At 36.1% G+C, this 17,922-nt stretch overlaps 1 protein-coding gene across 3 annotated transcripts in view; it reads left to right on the forward strand.

Moving 5' to 3' along the window:
* Nucleotides 1-17,922, forward strand: part of LOC109109167 (transcriptional enhancer factor TEF-1-like) — a 43,676-nt gene that overhangs the window by 6,436 nt on the left and 19,318 nt on the right. Inside the window, exons 1-3 of one of the 3 annotated variants that reach the window (XM_042715314.1) lie at nucleotides 1,266-1,443; nucleotides 1,778-1,879; nucleotides 12,740-12,994. In XM_042715314.1, coding sequence (XP_042571248.1) covers nucleotides 12,793-12,994 — 202 coding nt within the window. In that variant the 5' untranslated portion in view covers nucleotides 1,266-1,443; nucleotides 1,778-1,879; nucleotides 12,740-12,792. Of the gene's footprint in view, nucleotides 1-1,264; nucleotides 1,444-1,777; nucleotides 1,880-12,739; nucleotides 12,995-17,922 lie in introns of those variants that run through there. The other 2 variants (XM_042715315.1, XM_042715316.1) reach the window with 2 other exon arrangements.

A 17,922-nucleotide genomic window follows, 5' to 3' on the forward strand; every position in this document is an offset into this window, starting at 1 on the left:
AGTTCACTCGAGCCCAGTGTTTGAACCCTGCTGTCCCACTGTTTCATCCTCCTAGGCTCCTGGGAGGGAAGAAATGGGAGAGCAGGCCAAGGAGGACCACCTTTGTGAAAGAAGGTGATCGCGAGAGAAGAGGGACAGGACTCGTGCTCACGCAATCAGAGCATTCTGTCCCGGTGAGCGCCACCTCTGAGTGGGAATCCCTGAAAAATCCCTGCATGAGCCACACTCATGGCGCGACATTTGCAACAACCTCACAGGAAATTTCATTGCTGGATGGCCACAGTGGAAGTCTTGCTGGTGATCTTCCACTGCCGGGGCTCTTCTACATCGAGCAGCAGGCTTCTTGCTTCCGGCTTCTTGTTGCTTCTTCAGAATCCAGTGAGGAGATTATCTTCACTCTGAAGGAGAAAAATTCTGATTAAATGGCTTCAGAGCAGTCTTATATAGCAGTTGGCTCCACCCCTTTTGGCGGGTTGAAACGCTGTTTGTTCATGCAGCAACACAATCGTGAACAAATCAGGCTTCAGTATTCAGAGTAAACAGGAGTTTCCCAATAAGCGTTTAACTCAATGGGAGAGACCGTTCAAAAGGGTATGTAATTTTGCTTCTTCACTTGGCATTGTCGATATTATATATATGTTAACTTCTCCCCAATTCGTTTACATTACTGGTGTTTTGTTAAAAAAAAAAAACAGTGTTCATGAACTAATCTTTAAAATGAACGAATCTTCTTCATTTCCATGCACTGATACATAGTGTTTACTACATTCAGTCTACTAAGAAAAAATAACATTTGAGTGCGGTCTGTGAAAATAGTGTTTATTTGGTTGAAACTACTTTTTCAAGTAGGCTACATTTTGATTGAGAAAAATTCTAAATGTGTAATATTGACTAAAATGTAAAAACGAAAGTCTATTTTTGTTTTTTGTACGGCTCGATAACTGTCATGCCAGCAGTTGAAAAAATGTAAAGAAAACCTAAAATGAAGAAAATGCTCTTTTAAAAGTCACTTCGTGGATTATTTTCGGTGTTTAATAAATTGATTGAATAAACGATTCAATGACGTGTCGCCACCTATTGGCGCCACGATGTAGTTCAGAAAGGCCATTGTACTCAAATAAAGAACTAGTGAAGGGATTCAAAAGAGTCGAGTCACTGATGAATCAAAAATCCTCACCACTTCAGTCACACTCAGCGGCGGCCCCTCCCACTGCCTAGGAGTTCTGCGGGCGACGTCACTCCGGTCCCGCCCCCAATGCAAACTCAGTTCTTCGCGTTCATTTCATTCTTGCCCTCATTCCGCGCATACTTCACATCGTTGTTAGATACTCCAAATACTCGCGCTCTTGCGCTCCGACAAGAAAAAAAAGTGATCAGCTGGAAATAAATCAGAGCGTGCTCTCGGTCCGATTGCTCAGCATCAGACACATTTAAAAGACTAAGGTACGTTTGCGCTTTTTACTACTAAGTTGTCAGAAGCGATATAAAGTTATAGACTCTATTTAGGTTCTGTGTAAAATTGCTTTGAAGTGTAAAAATGGTATGTTTCATTTTTACTGCTAGTTCTGCTAACACTTTGTGTTTACTGTTAAGTATTATGGGTTAAAATATAAATATTGAGAGAATAGTGGCTGTAATTTTATTCCCAGTTATTTTTTTTAAATGACACGGCAGAAATAAACAGCCTTTCACGATGAAAAGCGAAAGAAAAAATCCAAAATGCACTGTGCCAAAAGAGGCAGTTAAATAAAATGATTCATGTTTTCCTTTTTTGTAGATTGTGCAAACATCCGCAGAGATTTTCATTGCTTGTGGAGGTTCAGAAAACACCTTTTCCTTCGATCCGTGCCAGCTAGTTTACCACGGTTTGGTTGTAACAGTAAGTTCATATTTACTTTGATAGTAAACCTCACGTTGCGGTTCATGTTTCTGGGATGACTCAATCACTGTCAGTGATTTCTGGTTATTAGCGTGACCTCAGTGACTTGTGGATGTTTAATCGCTTATTTGGTCGGGTTAACACCCCGCTCCCGTTTGCTTTCCTGAAAAACGCCAGTTTTGTGTACATAAATAAAGGATTAGGGAGAAAGTCCATGGTCCAGCCCCTGTTAATAATTAATCTGGACGTTTCAAAGCCATCAGACTAAAATTAGTGCCTGGTCTGAGACCAGCCGCGCTGCCTAGACAGCATTTTGGGGCATCATTAGTCATATTTTTGGACACATTCTGTGCCATTTGTCTCGTTTAACTACTAAAAGAGGGTAGAGACTTGAAATATGCGTTTACTGCTATTTTCCAACATAGTAAGTCTGTATGTTTTTCTTCAGTTTTAAAGTATGCATTTGCCATTAAAATAACATGAAGCCTAGATATCAGCAAGAATTTAAAGGTTAAACTAACTGAATGGACTTGGGGGGCTTAATTTTGTGCAGTGTGTTTTTCAGCATTATGAAAAGTTTAATGAGTGCATGTACACTTTATGTGCTTATTTTAATTCAGTTTGCATTTAAAAGCCAAGTACATGCCTTAAACCGTAGTAGAAGAAGTAGAATTATTAGTATTTTGTGTTGTTGTTTGTTGTTCCCCTTTCCCACTGCTGTCTGACAGTGGTTTGTTGTCTCAGATGAGGTCGACCCTCTTCACTATTGTGTTGCTGTTATGACTTGCCAGTCTATTTAGCTTCTGTAAACAGAGTAGATAGACCCTTTTAAAATTGAAACACCAATTCTTACACACCCAAAACAGTACATATCACTAATAAAAACCAGTATCTGTGACCGTTTTCTTATTTATATATATATATATATATTATAATAATAATACTCAAAAACCAAATAATCATCTTTGTCTAAAAGGTGTTCATTTTGAAACTGAAACCGGCAGTTATAAGCTTATATGTGATCTGATTGTTTGTTTTCTTCTCTCTGAAACTAAATCATGGCTTTAAAAATGAACTTTATTTATAACATTGTAATATAATATTTCCGAAGGAGAGAACCAGTTAACACAGTCAGTTTATTTATCTGTTTTCTCTTTCTGTTTTCAAGAATTGAAACTTTGTCAGAAAAAAATGTGCCAGATTCAGTAGACAGGGCTTCCTCTGGGAGCACGGGATTGTGGGAAAATGGGGGAAGGGGCCCTTCATTGTTCCTGCTGTTATTGAAGCAGGGGCTCGTGGAGCAGCTGAATTACTCCACAAACAGTCCCGCTCCCATGCTGACATCTGGTTTGCCACTTAAGCGCACCTGTAGGCTGAAAGATGCTAAACTGTGTGTATTCATTCTGGCGCTGAGCTAATTCAGAGGAACGGCCATTTGTTTGACTGTTGCTGCCACTCACCGTCTAGCCAACTCCATTGTTATGCCAGCAACAGGCGATAGTGGTGGAGGCACCATATGGCTTGTGTGTGCCTCGATGTTATCTGGTAATTTAGCTTATCAACACCATTATGTTGTATTTTGTCCTTTCTTTTACATGTCTTTTTATGCAAAGAGGGTGATTGAGTAAGTTAAGGGAGGGAGAGACTGTTTATGTAGCCAAAGTACAATAGTTAGGCACTTGTAATTAATGTACCTTTGCTTTCCATACAGTTTTAGTAGGAAATAAATTACACTTTTTAACTTGGTCTAATGCAGTTACTAGAAATTTATGTGTGGGAAATGCTAACAAAATGGGACAAAAGAAAGAGAAAAAACTGTTACGGCCCATGCATCTGATAAATATTCTCTCCATCTTGTTGGTTTTCATTAAAAAAAAAGTCTTTTTGTCAGATATTTGTCATTAACATTAATCTTAATTGCTGAGCGTTGCTGTATTTTTAAGAAAAAAAGTTCAGATATATGAGGCAAGGATGCCAAGTATTTAAGCAACAGGTGCTTATGATCTGCATCATAGGTTTGGTGATCAAAAGAAGAGAAACGTGGACTTTTAACGTAGTGAAAAAGAGCTTTCGGTTTAGACTGGCACTAAATTTGACCATACAGACTATGTTTGTCCTGCAAGTTACATGTGTTCATTGCAGTTTCATCCTTTTCTTTTGGCACGCACAATCACAAGTCTTGTATGATAACTGGTTTGGGGAGGGGGTGGAATATGAAACCCAAAAAGATTTGTCGGAGCAAAACGCGAGGGGGGGCCTGAAGGGGCGACAAAGGAAAATTCATATGTAATGAAATTTTGGTTGAGAGTTTGTCAGCGGAACAATGGCTCAGTGGGACTGTGTGTAGCAGGGGCACGGGTGGCCGGCTTTGTTCAGGAACACAGGAACAATAGGGTGTCCTCTGTGGCCCGGGGCAGCGGGAGGCCCACGCCGTGCCCTGAGGTAAACTCTGTTGTCACAAAAGGACCGCTCTCTCCACACAGCCCACCGCTCCACGAGACCAAGGATAGCCAGAGAAGAGACCCTTACTGGAACTCTGCCACTGACGTCAGCACGTCTGCTCCAGGCTGATCACTGGACTCCCTGTTATTTTGTAAATGTTGGAGGATTTTTGTGAATTCAGAAACAAAACAAGACAGACTGAGAGACTTGAGTGAAGTAGAGTGAAAGACACAGATTATAGAGTCATTTCCGAAAAAATATTATAGCTATCTATTAAAGATAGATCGACTATTATTGTGTATATAGATCATGACTTTGTGAGGTTTGGTGAGAACAGAAGAGCTTTGTTTTGTGTAGGTTATTTCATCATAAAATCTGTTTTTCCTTTAATGTTCCCTCAGCTCATTGGAAACGCCAGAACAACAGCTTAGAGAGAGTCAGAGTGAAATCAGTCACTAAATGAGTCAGTTCCTGACACAAACCTCAGAGTTCCAGTTAAACCGAGCATTATTCACCTCCTATACAGCATTAATCAGAGGTGGTCTTACAATTTTTCTCTCCTTAATTTCATCTAGTTTATGCAATAGTTTAAATATCATTTCAGGGAGGAGTTAGTACCTTGATCATAAAATACATCCTTTTTAAGAATAGTGAAAAAAAACACTCCTGAACAGAACTAACAAAACAAAAAAAAATGCACAAAAGCTTTTTTTTTCCCTGTTGGGGCAGTAGATAAAAAATAAAACAGTACTGTGTCCTAGATGGATTTCAGGAGATGCCAAGAAAGGACGAGCAATTCTGTTTTGATACAATTTGATCAGATGTACTGAGAGTTTTGAAAAGACTTTCTTCTGCGTTTATAAGAACTGTCTGTGTTATCTGCACGAAACCGTATCTGTGGTAAATCAGGAAGCGAGTGCGGTTCATGGCACCCTTTGGAGTAAATGTATTTGTCCCCTGCTGGATGGTCAGGAAAGGTTATGAGCAAACACTGGCCATGCTTCTCAGGAGCTCACACTTATTTGAACACGTCCTCTCTTCCATTTCCTGAAGGAGGCATTGTGTGTTGGTGTGGGGAGAGTGGCACCCCAGGAAGACATCGGATAATAGCGGGGTCTGACTCAGCGAAAAATAGCCTGCTTTAAAAGAATGGAGCCTGTGGAGTGATCACAGAACATGTCTGCCCCACAATACCGGGGAGGAAACCTGTCTGCTCCTGGATTGTCTTCAAGGAAGTAGACTTTGTACGTGACCTCTGGCACTGTAGCGACTGAAATTGGTCATTTAAGTAGGACATGGTCTTGAATCATCTTTCCTATAGCAACCAATTAGATTTTAGGAATGTGGAGGTTACATATCTGTGGCAATCTTTCTCATGAATGTTAATTAGGTGATGTAACTTTTTTTTTTTTTTTTTTAATATGGATGTACAATATATCCTACAATATATCAACTTAATATCGTTTTTCTTTATTTAATACATTTTTGGGGATTTATTAGAGATTTTTGAAAATTTTTAATATTGATATTTTAGATTTTATTATGCATGATAATTCCTTTATTTTTACTTTTAAATGGCCTTTGCCGTCATCTAATTTCACTTAAAGTTATTCTTTAAAAACACTAAGAATTTTAGTAATTTTAAAATTTTAAAATTATTCTTTAGCTAATCTCAAAATATGTTTTCACATTATAATGTTGTAATGCCTATACATTTATTTGTAGCATTTAAATGGATTGATTTTAGTGTTTTATTTTAAATTTATTTAAATAAAATAATATAGAGTTTTAATATAGACCATTTATCGGTTATCGGCCGATATTAAAATGGATTTTTAAAAATGTAGATATTGGATTTTTATTTTTTCAAGCTCATTTCCTCTATTTTTATATTTAAATTAATGTTAAATTTAATCTTTAGAAAATCTCAAAATGTTTATCCATTTTTCACAACATACATTATATTTTTGTGAAGCCTAAATACACTTGTAATATTCATTTATTTTTTTATTTTATTTTATTTTATTATGCAAAAATATTTTAGAATTTTAATTTCGGCCTTAAAATTAAAATAATAATCCGCTTATGTATTAGCTAGAAATTTAAAGGGATAGTTCACCTAAAAATGAAAATTCTGTCATCATTTACTTACTCTCATGTCTTTCCAAACCTGTAAGAGTTGCTTTCTTATGTTGAACATAAACAAAGATATTTTGAAGATTGCTGGTAATCAAACAGTTGGTGGTTGCTATTGACTCCCATAGTAGGAAAAAAAATACTATGGAAGTCAATGGCAACCACCAACTGTTTGATTACCAGCAATTTTCAAAATATCTTCTTTTATGTTCAACATAAGAAAGCAACTCATACAGGTTTGGAACGACACGAGGGTGAGTAAATGATGACAGAATTTTCATTTTTGGGTTAACTATCCCTTTAATAGGGCCTACGAGTCATTGTTTTCAACCACTCATTGATTTTAAGGGCAGGCTAAGATTGGAATTTTGTTTCCGAATCAACAAAGGATGCTGATCCTGGAACATGTCTTACTCGTATAAATCAGATTTGATTCTTTACTCACTGCATCAGATTCCATGTTGCTAAATTTGAATGAAAGTGAATGCAAAACCTTTCTAGCCTTATTGTTTTGTCAAGCCAGCTTTCTCTGCCCACTCGACAATAACTTTCCAGAAGTCCAGCCGTCACTTTTGGGTCATTAGCACTTGGTTGAGAGGATTACATAGCCATGAGGAAAGCAATAACAGTGCTCACAAGCCCTTGTACCGTGACACATGCTACACTGACAATCACAGTACAAGATGTGCTGGCCACTATACAACACATGCCATTGAAATGCAAAAGCCTATCTCTCAGAGAAAGACTGAAAGAATGGATTTTTAGGTCATCCTTAATTGAATTTGCTGGCTGATGACAGAGTAATATAGAGACTAATAGCATTGTGTGCGCATCTCGTGTCACTGCTAGAAATGCACTGGAGGAAGGCTCTTTGTGATCACTTACAGACACTGGATATATGAAAACCCTTCATTCATTATGTCTTCGCTTAATAACTTAATAAGCCTTCTCTGTTATGTCCTGTGTAGCTCATTTTCTGAAAGTGGAATAGGCTTACAAGAGTTAATGCAACATTCATTTTGATTAATTGAATGGAGCATGTAGTGGTGTTACAACTATGTATTTTTATTTATTGGTTTTCACTGAAATTAGATAGTTTTTTAAACTATTGTCTCTTCAAGTTGCTGAGATGAATATTCATTGAATTAATCAAATAACAATTTAACAACTAACAAATAACAGAAGCAGTCCAGTTGTTACTTACCTTTAACTAATCACAGGGCAATTACAAACATCTAACACAATGTATGACTATAATTCCCAGAAACTGTTTCTTTAATACAGTTAAACTAACCAAAGCCACAAAGTGGAGGCGAGCGGAAATGTAGCGGTTTTCTGTCGTCCCGGCTGCCAGCTTCATCAATAGGGAGCCGCTAATGTGCAGACGAGAGCCGTGCAGTTCGATTACAGCTTCATTTGGTAATGAAGTGAGAGCGAGAGGCTCCCGTGAACACTTTAAAGAGCTCAGCGTGATGGTTTGGAATCGAATAAAGCAGATTTTGTGATTTAGACACATGTAGGAGAGTTTGCTATAGCATTATGACACAAATGAGACCCCACGCAAATACTGTCTGTACTCATATACATATCATTACATTTAATTACAACAAGCTGGCACTTTAGTGGTGTTCTCGCCCATGGAATTGGACAACCACAAGCGTACACACGAATACTGTGAGATACCCTCATCCGTTGGCAGCGAGAGTAGACCAGAGGGAGCGAGACAGCTGCCCGGGGTGGATGTGTGCCGCCCAGTTTGTGTGGGATTGCACCCATGCCTTTCGTTTGGCCGGCTGAGGCTGCCTGGAGGGTGAAGTGTATTGTAAGTGTGACCACAGTACATTGTTGCATGACTAATCTCGGCCTTCCATCTGCCACTGAGGCCCCGGCACAAGCACTGCACTCTCCAGCATCAAGCACTGCCATATTGGAGCAGTCACAACATCTTGGCTTTGACTGGCACTCTACAACAGCAGAAGCGCCCCGGGTGAACCCACTGCCTGCCTCACAGCCGGGAATTATGGGACCTTACATGTGCAAACATAACGAAACACAGAGATTTGTCCTAATGTTTAAAGCTGACGGCTTGTGCAAATGTCTTTGGATTGCAAGAACTTGACTGTGATGCACGATGTGTTCAGTTTAAAGTGTTTTACTTTACATGTTCATTTTATTTTTTTTATTTATTTTAAAAAAATTTGTTTAATATTTTTGTGTTCTTTGTCCTTTTTTAACGTTTTTGTAAATGTGAGTAAACAGAATTTTTATTTTTGCGTGAACTGTCCCTTTAAGATGTGCAGTAGTAGTTGAATTTTTAACTTGACACGCCATCTTAAAATGCAATGCGTGTGGTGGGATGTTCATAAAACTGTTTTTCTCTTCTCTCTGAATATGTAAGACCACTTTAAAGTGGATAAATTTACAGGCACAACAAAAATGTAACCATGCAAACGTCCAATAGCTAAAGCATAGCAAGCTAATAGCCATGCTAATTAAAGGCATGCCAATTAAAACTCTAAAGGCTTTAATGTGGATGATTTTTAAAGGCATGCCAATTAAAACTCTAAAGGACATTAACGGATGATAATATTCTGTTTGTTGTAAGCGTATGCTACAGTTTTGTCATCTGGCTCTTTAAATACTTGAGCTCTTTAAAGCAGGATGGATTTTGATTGGCTGTCAATGTTTTTATCATTCGTCAGCTTTAAAAAAAAAATCATTCTGAAAGTGATTCCAATGATTTTTGCCTCTTGTGTCATTATAGTTATAGTTGTTTTATGGATTTAAATGTTCACATAGAATTAGACTGATTTAAAAAAAAAATATTTAATATTAAAAATTTTGAATTTTTTTTTATTATATATAGTTGTAATTATAGTTATCATCCTTTGTGTGAACAGGGCCTAACTGCTAAAAATATCAATACTAAAAATAAAGGAAAAATCAAGAGAAACTAATCAACTTGACTAATCGATTAGTTGGTTGCTAGACGATTAATTGATTAGTCAGCCAAAATAAACAAGTAGTTTATTTATTTCTTTAGTTTCTTTCTTTTGCCATCCATACAGCTTTTTTTCTTACTGAGTTTCATTCTCTTTTTTAAATGTGAAGTCTTGTAAACTACAGGGAGGATGTGCGGTGTGTCAAAAGCCGCCTCTCTCCCTCTCAGATTAAACCACCACACTCAGGCTCTCTTTAATCTTCTGCAGTTCAAACCACCAGCCTGCTTTTGTTGATGCTAATTCAAAACTCATGTAGAATCTCTCAGATATCTGAGATATTACCATACAAGTAATTATAGTATGCACTTTTTGTTCTGGTTTGGTCTGCTGGTAATGCACACGATCAGGGAGTATTTGCATGAAAGAAAACCTTCACATGAGATAGACACTTAGGTATTTGCATGAATGAGATAGACACTTAGAGCTCAAAAAAAAAAAAAAAACTCTGATCTGACATGCAAACTCCTATATACTGCACTGAAAGCACAAATACAGTATTTGGTAAATGTTTCCATGAAGTGTAATTGTGGGCAAAGCCAAAAGTGCACGCATGACTGTGCTGGAAGTGATTACAGCTGAGTTCATTTCCAAGTCAGGGAGATGATGTTTAAGAGCCCAAGCATTTAGCTGTTTGCAGCATGCACAAATTTTATCACTCTTTCTCAGCAGTACAAGTGAGATTTTGTTTTGCAACATCAGCATTTAGTACACACATGCACAAAAAAAGAAACATTCACAACTGTAAAGTGTTAGTGAGACACCCAGTCACACACATTTTCACACACATTTAGCTACCCAAATGGGGACTTACGATATATTATTTTATTTTTATATACAGCTGATTTTACAGTATTCTAAGCTTTTACAATTAGAATAGCTGGAGACTAAAAGAAAGTGCACTAATTGTATTGAATGTACACTTGAAGTGCAGTTCACATTTTAAAAGTATATTTAAAAAAAAAAAACTATTTGCAGGCAATATATAATATCATTGAAATAAAAAGTAAAGTACTAGCCTACATTATAAAGTACATTATAAATCCTTATGTATTAATCTTTTGTCCTACTGTACAGAAGAACACTTTTATGTTCACTAACATACTAAAGCACATCTAAAGTACTTGATTATAATTTTAACGGTAGGGTGTTATAAAGTTAATATATTTTAAATGTATTAAATTGCAACTTCATTACAAATGTGTAATTACAAATATATTTAAACTCATGACAATTATTTTAAGAACAGTTTTAGTTTACCATAAATGCTTGTCAGTCTGTGTATTCGGTAGTAAACTTTAACCTCATTTCAATACAAGAAATTATTCAATTACATATAAAGATCCCATAATCTCTACTTATGTAAAAAAAACAAAAACACAAATTTTCAACTAATTGCGTTTAATATATAATATATACTCTGTTTAAAAGTATCTAAAGTGTATGTCTTTTTCACAAGGGACCAACATTCTGTAGACACACATTAACACACTGTGAAGTGTAGCCCGCTCACATTTGACAGGAAACACATGCTAGTAGTTCTACAATAGGCAGCACTGTTTTGACTGGGCATTTCCCCAAGTAGTGTAGCCTCTAGGCCAGAGGTGACTTGAAAACGCAAGTTTTGTAGTTAGCAATCACTCTGTGTGACCATTTAGATGAGATTTGCATGGTTTTAACACTTCATGGTTTACCCCAAAGTCATACACACATATGCGTTTGATGTTGTGCCACTCTTGGCTGTTTATTTGAGCAGTTGGATGTGATTTTCTGCCAGATTGTTGCAGTGTTTCCTTGATTTGTAGTGCAATGGTTATAATGAGATTGCAATTAGCCGCAAGCAGTTTTCCTTTAACTTGAAACGTACTGTGTGGTGCTAATGCTAAACACACTGACTCGTAGGAGTGTTGAATGTGATTTGGGTTAATCACTCTTTCTCTTAAGCTACAGGATCAACATTTTTCATTCAGCAATCTTCTACCACAAATTTAAAATCTGGTCTGACATCATAGCCAGGTTGTAAGTGTTTCTTTCTAAGACAGCAGCTGTTTTGGTTTAGCATAAGTGCCACTCCTAAATTATTGTGGCTTATGTGTTTTCTCATTTCCTTCCTGGGCTTTCAATTGTGTGTTGATCTTTAGCTTTTGCTTGGATGTTTTTTATGGGTGATGAGTATGGGTGATGAGCAAATGTTTTAATTGTATTTAATGTGTTCAGTGTTGATTATTATTTTTCATTTCCTTTTCCAAACCTCAAATAGATTCACTGTGTGAAGTTGTAAACAGGCCATTTTTGAAGATACAATGGCATTGTTTAACAGGCCTAATTTTCTTCCCTGCATATATTTTATCTTTAAACAGGAAGTTTGATGTAGCCAGTAGGCTTTAGAATGTTACCGCCATAAGCCATGATTTGCTAGTAAGTTGGTATTAGGGGGCAGGACATTTTCATTCTAGAGAGCATCTGATTGGATGAAAATCTTAGTAGTGCAGGATGTCATCATTATATTTGGTCTGTTTTCCTGCACTAAATTTTAAATAAATACATCTAAACATTAACAAATTCACTTGGAGAATGCTAGCATGTAGCATTATGGTCTCAAAACTAACAGACATGAACTAAAAGAGCCTGGAAAATCTAAAATTTGGATTTCATTTAGAAGATTTGCTTTAGCTGAGCTACATACAGTGTTTATAAATATATATATATATATATATATATATATATATATATATATATATATATATATAGTATCATTGAGATACTATTATAGTTTTTATTTATATTTTGAATCAGTTTTTATTTTTATATTTTCTGTTTTCATTTTAATTTAATTTATTTTATATTATATTTATATTTTTGCCAGTTATTTCAGTTTTAGTTATGAAAATGACAACTGTTTCCTTGGCAAATGGCTGAAATAAGTTTTAAAAAAAATATATTTTATTATTATTTCAGTTTACATTTAATATAATATATTTATTTTTGTTTTCTTTTTAAATTTATTACAGATAACATTTATTGTGTTATTTTATTTATTTATTTTATATGGTTTTGTTTTTTATTGTTTTATTATTATGGTAATACTATGGTATTTTTTGATGTATCTTGGAGTACCATTAGAAATACCACAATAAATTAATATGGTAATCCTATAATTTAAGTTTTCTTCCTGTTCACCCCTCCTTGAATTGAAGTGTTTTCAGAGACTCTTAAGTTAACTCTTTGCAGCAAGTTAAACAAGACTAATCATTTGCTTGTTTTTATTGGTTGCTCTTCCCAGGTCAGTGTGCCTAGAGTTCTCCAGGCTCGGGCTCCGAAATCCCAGCTGTTGCCATGGATCCCGGCAGCTGGAGTGGCAGTGAAAGTGCCGGCGAGGATATCGAGAGGATGAGTGACTCGGCTGATAAGCCAATGGACAACGATGCAGAGGGTGTGTGGAGCCCTGACATTGAGCAGAGCTTCCAGGAGGCCCTGGCCATCTACCCACCCTGCGGACGACGGAAAATCATCCTGTCTGATGAGGGAAAAATGTATGGTGAGTAACCTGCAACAATTGGTTTGATTGCTCAGGTCAGAACTTGAGTTTGCATCCAGAGTTAACATGAACCAGATCACTTTTTCCAAGTATGAATTGAACCTAACTTTGACATCAAATTCACTTTAAATATAGAGGTTTTACTAACAGACCTTTATCTCAATCTACATATTTTGACTAGCTGTGTAACGTTATGGCTGCCGTTGCAGCTTGTTTTGACTGCACGTAATCGTGGGTTGTTTGTTGAAGTTGGCAGGGAACACGCTCATCAGAAAGTTCTCAGGGAAGTTGTTAGTTGTTTGTCCTCAGGGTAAAACCATGAGGTCCGTCGGGCCTCTGAAACTGGAAAAACAGGACTCCAACGGGCCAGGCGGTGGAGCAGGCTGGCTGTCCTGGGTTCTGATGTAAAGTCAGCGTGAACCATTAGTTAGGAGCAGATGGTCGTGCGGCTGACACCAGCTGCGTTCCCAATACCCCCCCCCCCCCCACCTCATTCCCCAAAGCTTCCCCCACCCTTCCACACCTCCCTCAAACTCCCGGCTGGGGTGATGTCATGGAAAGAGGGGATACTGCTTTTCTTTTCTCGAACATGCTCTTGGCCTTGTCCACAATGAAGCCTCCTCACACTGCTTGGACATGTGTCCAGCTGTCTTTATTAGAAACAACTCGAAAACCAAACAGGTGTTAAAAGCCGGATGCTTGATGAAAAAGTGTACAAGCTTATAAATCATAAAAGCACTGCATTTTAGAAAGTTTTTTCATGGTTGCAGCCCACCTGGGGACACAGGTCTGAATCCAACTTGCTATTTCCTTTTGCTGTTTTCTTGCCTTTTACCAATTTCCTGTCCTTTTAAAACATTTAGGTTTATGCAATTGCCACACATTTTTATCCAAAGTTATATTTTAAGGTGTTTAAGTTATACATTGCCTATATAATAAGGTTTAAAATAAGGTTCAGTTTGTTAACATCATGATCACCTAATGCATTAACTAAAAATTTAAAATATCTAAACAGCATTTTTTCCATTTTTTAAGTGTGTATAAGTCACTTTTTTATCATCTAAAATGTGCTACGGCTTATATAATGCAATTATAAATTAACAATTTTTCTTAATTAAAAATTTTGATTTGTGCAGTGCGAGAGAGTTTCATAAGCCCATGAGTTTATTTGTAAAGCGCAGTTCTCAGACATTGTAGTTTCAGTTTTTCTTTTAATAAATTAGTTTAGGTTTGGCATTTATAAGAATTTTTTTTTTTTTTAAATGCATACCATTATAAGTTATGTTCGTTTAATCTGTTCTGTTTTGAATGCTGTTAAATTTAAAGGATGTTTAACAGTGTTAATATTTGTAAACATTATTTTATTTATTGGTATTTTACATTATTTCTAAATGTAATAATAGAATGTGATGTGACTTATCTGTGGGGGGGTTTTTCTCTCAACAATGCAACTATTGATCTAATAGTCAGGTGCGACTTAATTTCTGGAAAATAAGGTGATCTAGGTTAATGTTAATTTCAAAATATAAATGAACTTGAAGCTTAGGCCAGATTAATAAATAGTTGCTCGTTGTTAGTGTTTTAACTAATGATAACAAATTGAACCTTATTTAAAAAAAAGTTTCACAAGGTTAAATGAATGCCAAAAAGGATATTTCTTTCTCAACAGACACCTGTTTGTTCCCATGACCACAGTGGTTTTTTTCTTTTTGTTATTTCATTTTATTTAAATTGGCTGATGTTCGTGGGGGGTTTCTTGGGTCGCTGAGGCAAACCTGTCACCTCCTATGCTGGTGTACGTGTAGCATTCCTTAGCCTTGCACTTGCCGTCACCTTCGTTATTTCATCGTCCATAGCAACTGTTTGAGATTGAATTTATCTGCGCGTGCCCATCACAGATCCATACAAGTCAAGCTCCTGGTCCCCAGTTCTGCTCTCCAGGTCTGCCAGCGCTGTGTGGTTAATTAGCAGCCGTCCCTATAGCAACTGCCTTTCATTTCAAAACAATATGTCGTTTTTTCCTTGTGTCTTGGTTTAGCCCATCTCAGTGTCTACCTGAGGGGGCTCTTTAGCCTCACAGAGGCACGAAAACTGGACTCATTCCAAAGAGTTCAAGTTTTTGCTATAGATGGTACGAAACGCTGTGGCAGCTGCTATGTGGTATCACAGGTGAACAAAACACTTGTTTTTCCCATAAATCTTTTCTTTCCTCTAACAGACTTCTTTTTTAGTGTAAATTTGGCTGTTTGTTGCATGATATTTCTCTCTTTTTTCCCCCTTTGTGAGATTAGTGCCCTCTGTGTCGACTCTGATATCTAGTCGCTAGTACTTATATTAGACAGAGAAAGCATGCCATAAGTAGATTTGAGAGTCCCCCACTGGGTTCAATGAAAGAAAGATCCAATCACAGTGGTTTCACTTTTGAGGGGATGTACTGTGAGGACTTAACATAATCTCAGCCAATTAATATTTCTCAAGTGTTTTATATTCCAACATCCATATCCACCTGCACTTAACAAATGTATTGTATCATTTTCAAGCACAGCTAACATACAGTACTTGGCCATTTTGTGTTCATATATATTTTAGTATAATGACTGCTTAACAGTCAAATTTAATGTGGTCTAATAGCTATGCCAGGTTTGAATGTCAATAGTCTCTTTTCTGTTGCATAATAAACTTATCATTTTGTTTATGTATATAGATATTTTTTGTTTCTAATTATTTTTAATTTTATTTTTTATATTTTTTATTACTTTGTAAGTAGCCGCACTGTCTGTTACCACTGATTTGCATGAGTGCACCTATTTTCATTCTGATTGTTTTTACTGTCAGATGTTCATACAACATTTAGCATGTTTTTTTATGACTTCTTTAATTTGAAATATATGTGAATCTGCTTAAAGATGTTTATAGTATGTTTGTAAAAAAAAAATATCAAGCCTAAAACTAATGCTATTCAGTTTTGAGGGGCATTTCAGTGCCATATTTGTTCTTCCTGGGGTGGTTAAAGTGCAAAATACTTTTTATTTCATTTAATTTTAAAGGATATTTTGTGAACAGCTCTATTCATGCAAAAAGAGCCTGAATCGTTCCTAATTTTACATTACAGCACTATGTCTTTCTGCATTTCATAATGGCAAATTGTGAGTGTAAAATAATGAATAGACTGGTGTGCTCAGGCAGTGATGGGCTTTGTGAACATAATGTGTGCCTCGGAGGATTGGAAATACTGTGATTTTAAGCTGTGTCTTTAACAATAGGATAACAGACCCGCTCTGAGACTCTAGTGCCAGTTTGGGTTGTATTACGTTCCGCAGGGGAAACTAGTGGTTATGGGAGTTATCATCATTCTGTTCTGGCTAACTATATGCAGCTGAGTCTCTGCCATCAGCAGAAGTACATGATAGGTGATCCAAAATCACAAAACAAACCCCCACTCTTTTCTTAAGGTATTTTTTCTTTATTTCCAAAGATGAAAGATAAACAATGGACATACACATTAATTTAAATCAATTAAAAACCTGGTACATTGAATACAATGATTATAATTTGTAACCTTTTTGCCTCTCTTTTTATTTATATAAACTAGCAATTCTTATGAATAAATTGAGGTTAGTAAAGTCCAGTAGTTTTAGAATAAATTTGTTTATTTATTATTGTATGGTTGTTGTATTTAAGTATTCATAATTAATTTGCCTATGTAATGTATTATTTATGTCTTATTTTTTTTTAGTTTTTTTTTCTGATTATTATTTAGTTATGAAATAAAAAGCATATTTAAATTTGAACATCCCATAATAATGTGATGTCAATAAAACTTCCTAAAAACAAACCTAATTATTTAGGATTTCCTTAAAACAGATTGGTCAACTAAAACTAGTCGTTCGGGCCATAAACCAACTAGCTGCAAATATTTGCAAATATGTAGTTTTGCACATCCCTAACAGTAAAGTTAACAAGAAAAGTTGACGAAGAATAAATGTTGCGAGCCCGATTCAAACTCATGTTACCCACGTCAGCACCTCAGCTCAAAAAAATTTGAGCAGTACACGTTAGTCACCGAACTTGTGTTATAGTCTTATTAGATTTTATCTTCTTGTTAAAATAGTTTTAAAATGATAAATGAGATAGTGTTACTGAAAATTATACCTGTAATACACCCATAAGTATTTACTCACTGTGCATAAATATCTGATTATGTTTTAAACCCTTACAAAATCCCAGTTCTGAATGCACTTTGCTTCTTTTGTGTTGCATAAAATGGGGCCAAGGAGTCATTTTGCCCATTTTCTTTCCCAGAGGTACAGAGTTTAATCATGTTTCTCAAGGGACAGCGTGTGAATTTGAAAAAGGGACTTTGTGCAAGGAGGTACAGACTCCCGGAAGGCCGTATGGACATAAGAAAATAGCATGCTTCATCCTCACACCTCTTAACTGTTTGAGATTGATGAGTGATTGAAATAGACACTAATATCATGTTACAAAGAGGCCTTGAGCTGCATAATGCATGTTATTGTTGCTTGGGGGTGGGTGAAAAAAATTATTGTTCCTCATTAGTGTATTTTTTTTTTTTTTTTTTTTTTTTACTGGTCGTGTTTTTGTACATGAAGCATGAATGAATTTACGAAGTCTTTTGAAATATTTTGACTTATTTGTCAGTTAAGACAGCAACCACTCATTAATTTCAAAACCCTTAACTTTATGTAATTTTATGCATCAAGATCTCAAATTTTGATTACGATTAGGGCTGCAACAAAGATTATTTTGATAATCGCTTAATCTAACGATTAATATAACAATTAATTGACTAATCATCGATTATTCCGCTGATTAATCAGTAGACTTTTATTCAGCTTTTCCAATTAGTTAAAATATTTAGTTATACACATTCTAACAAATAAATTAAGGTAATCACTTCAGCTTTT

Source organism: Cyprinus carpio, chromosome A25, assembly GCF_018340385.1.
Source record: "Cyprinus carpio isolate SPL01 chromosome A25, ASM1834038v1, whole genome shotgun sequence".
NCBI lineage: Eukaryota > Metazoa > Chordata > Actinopteri > Cypriniformes > Cyprinidae > Cyprinus > Cyprinus carpio.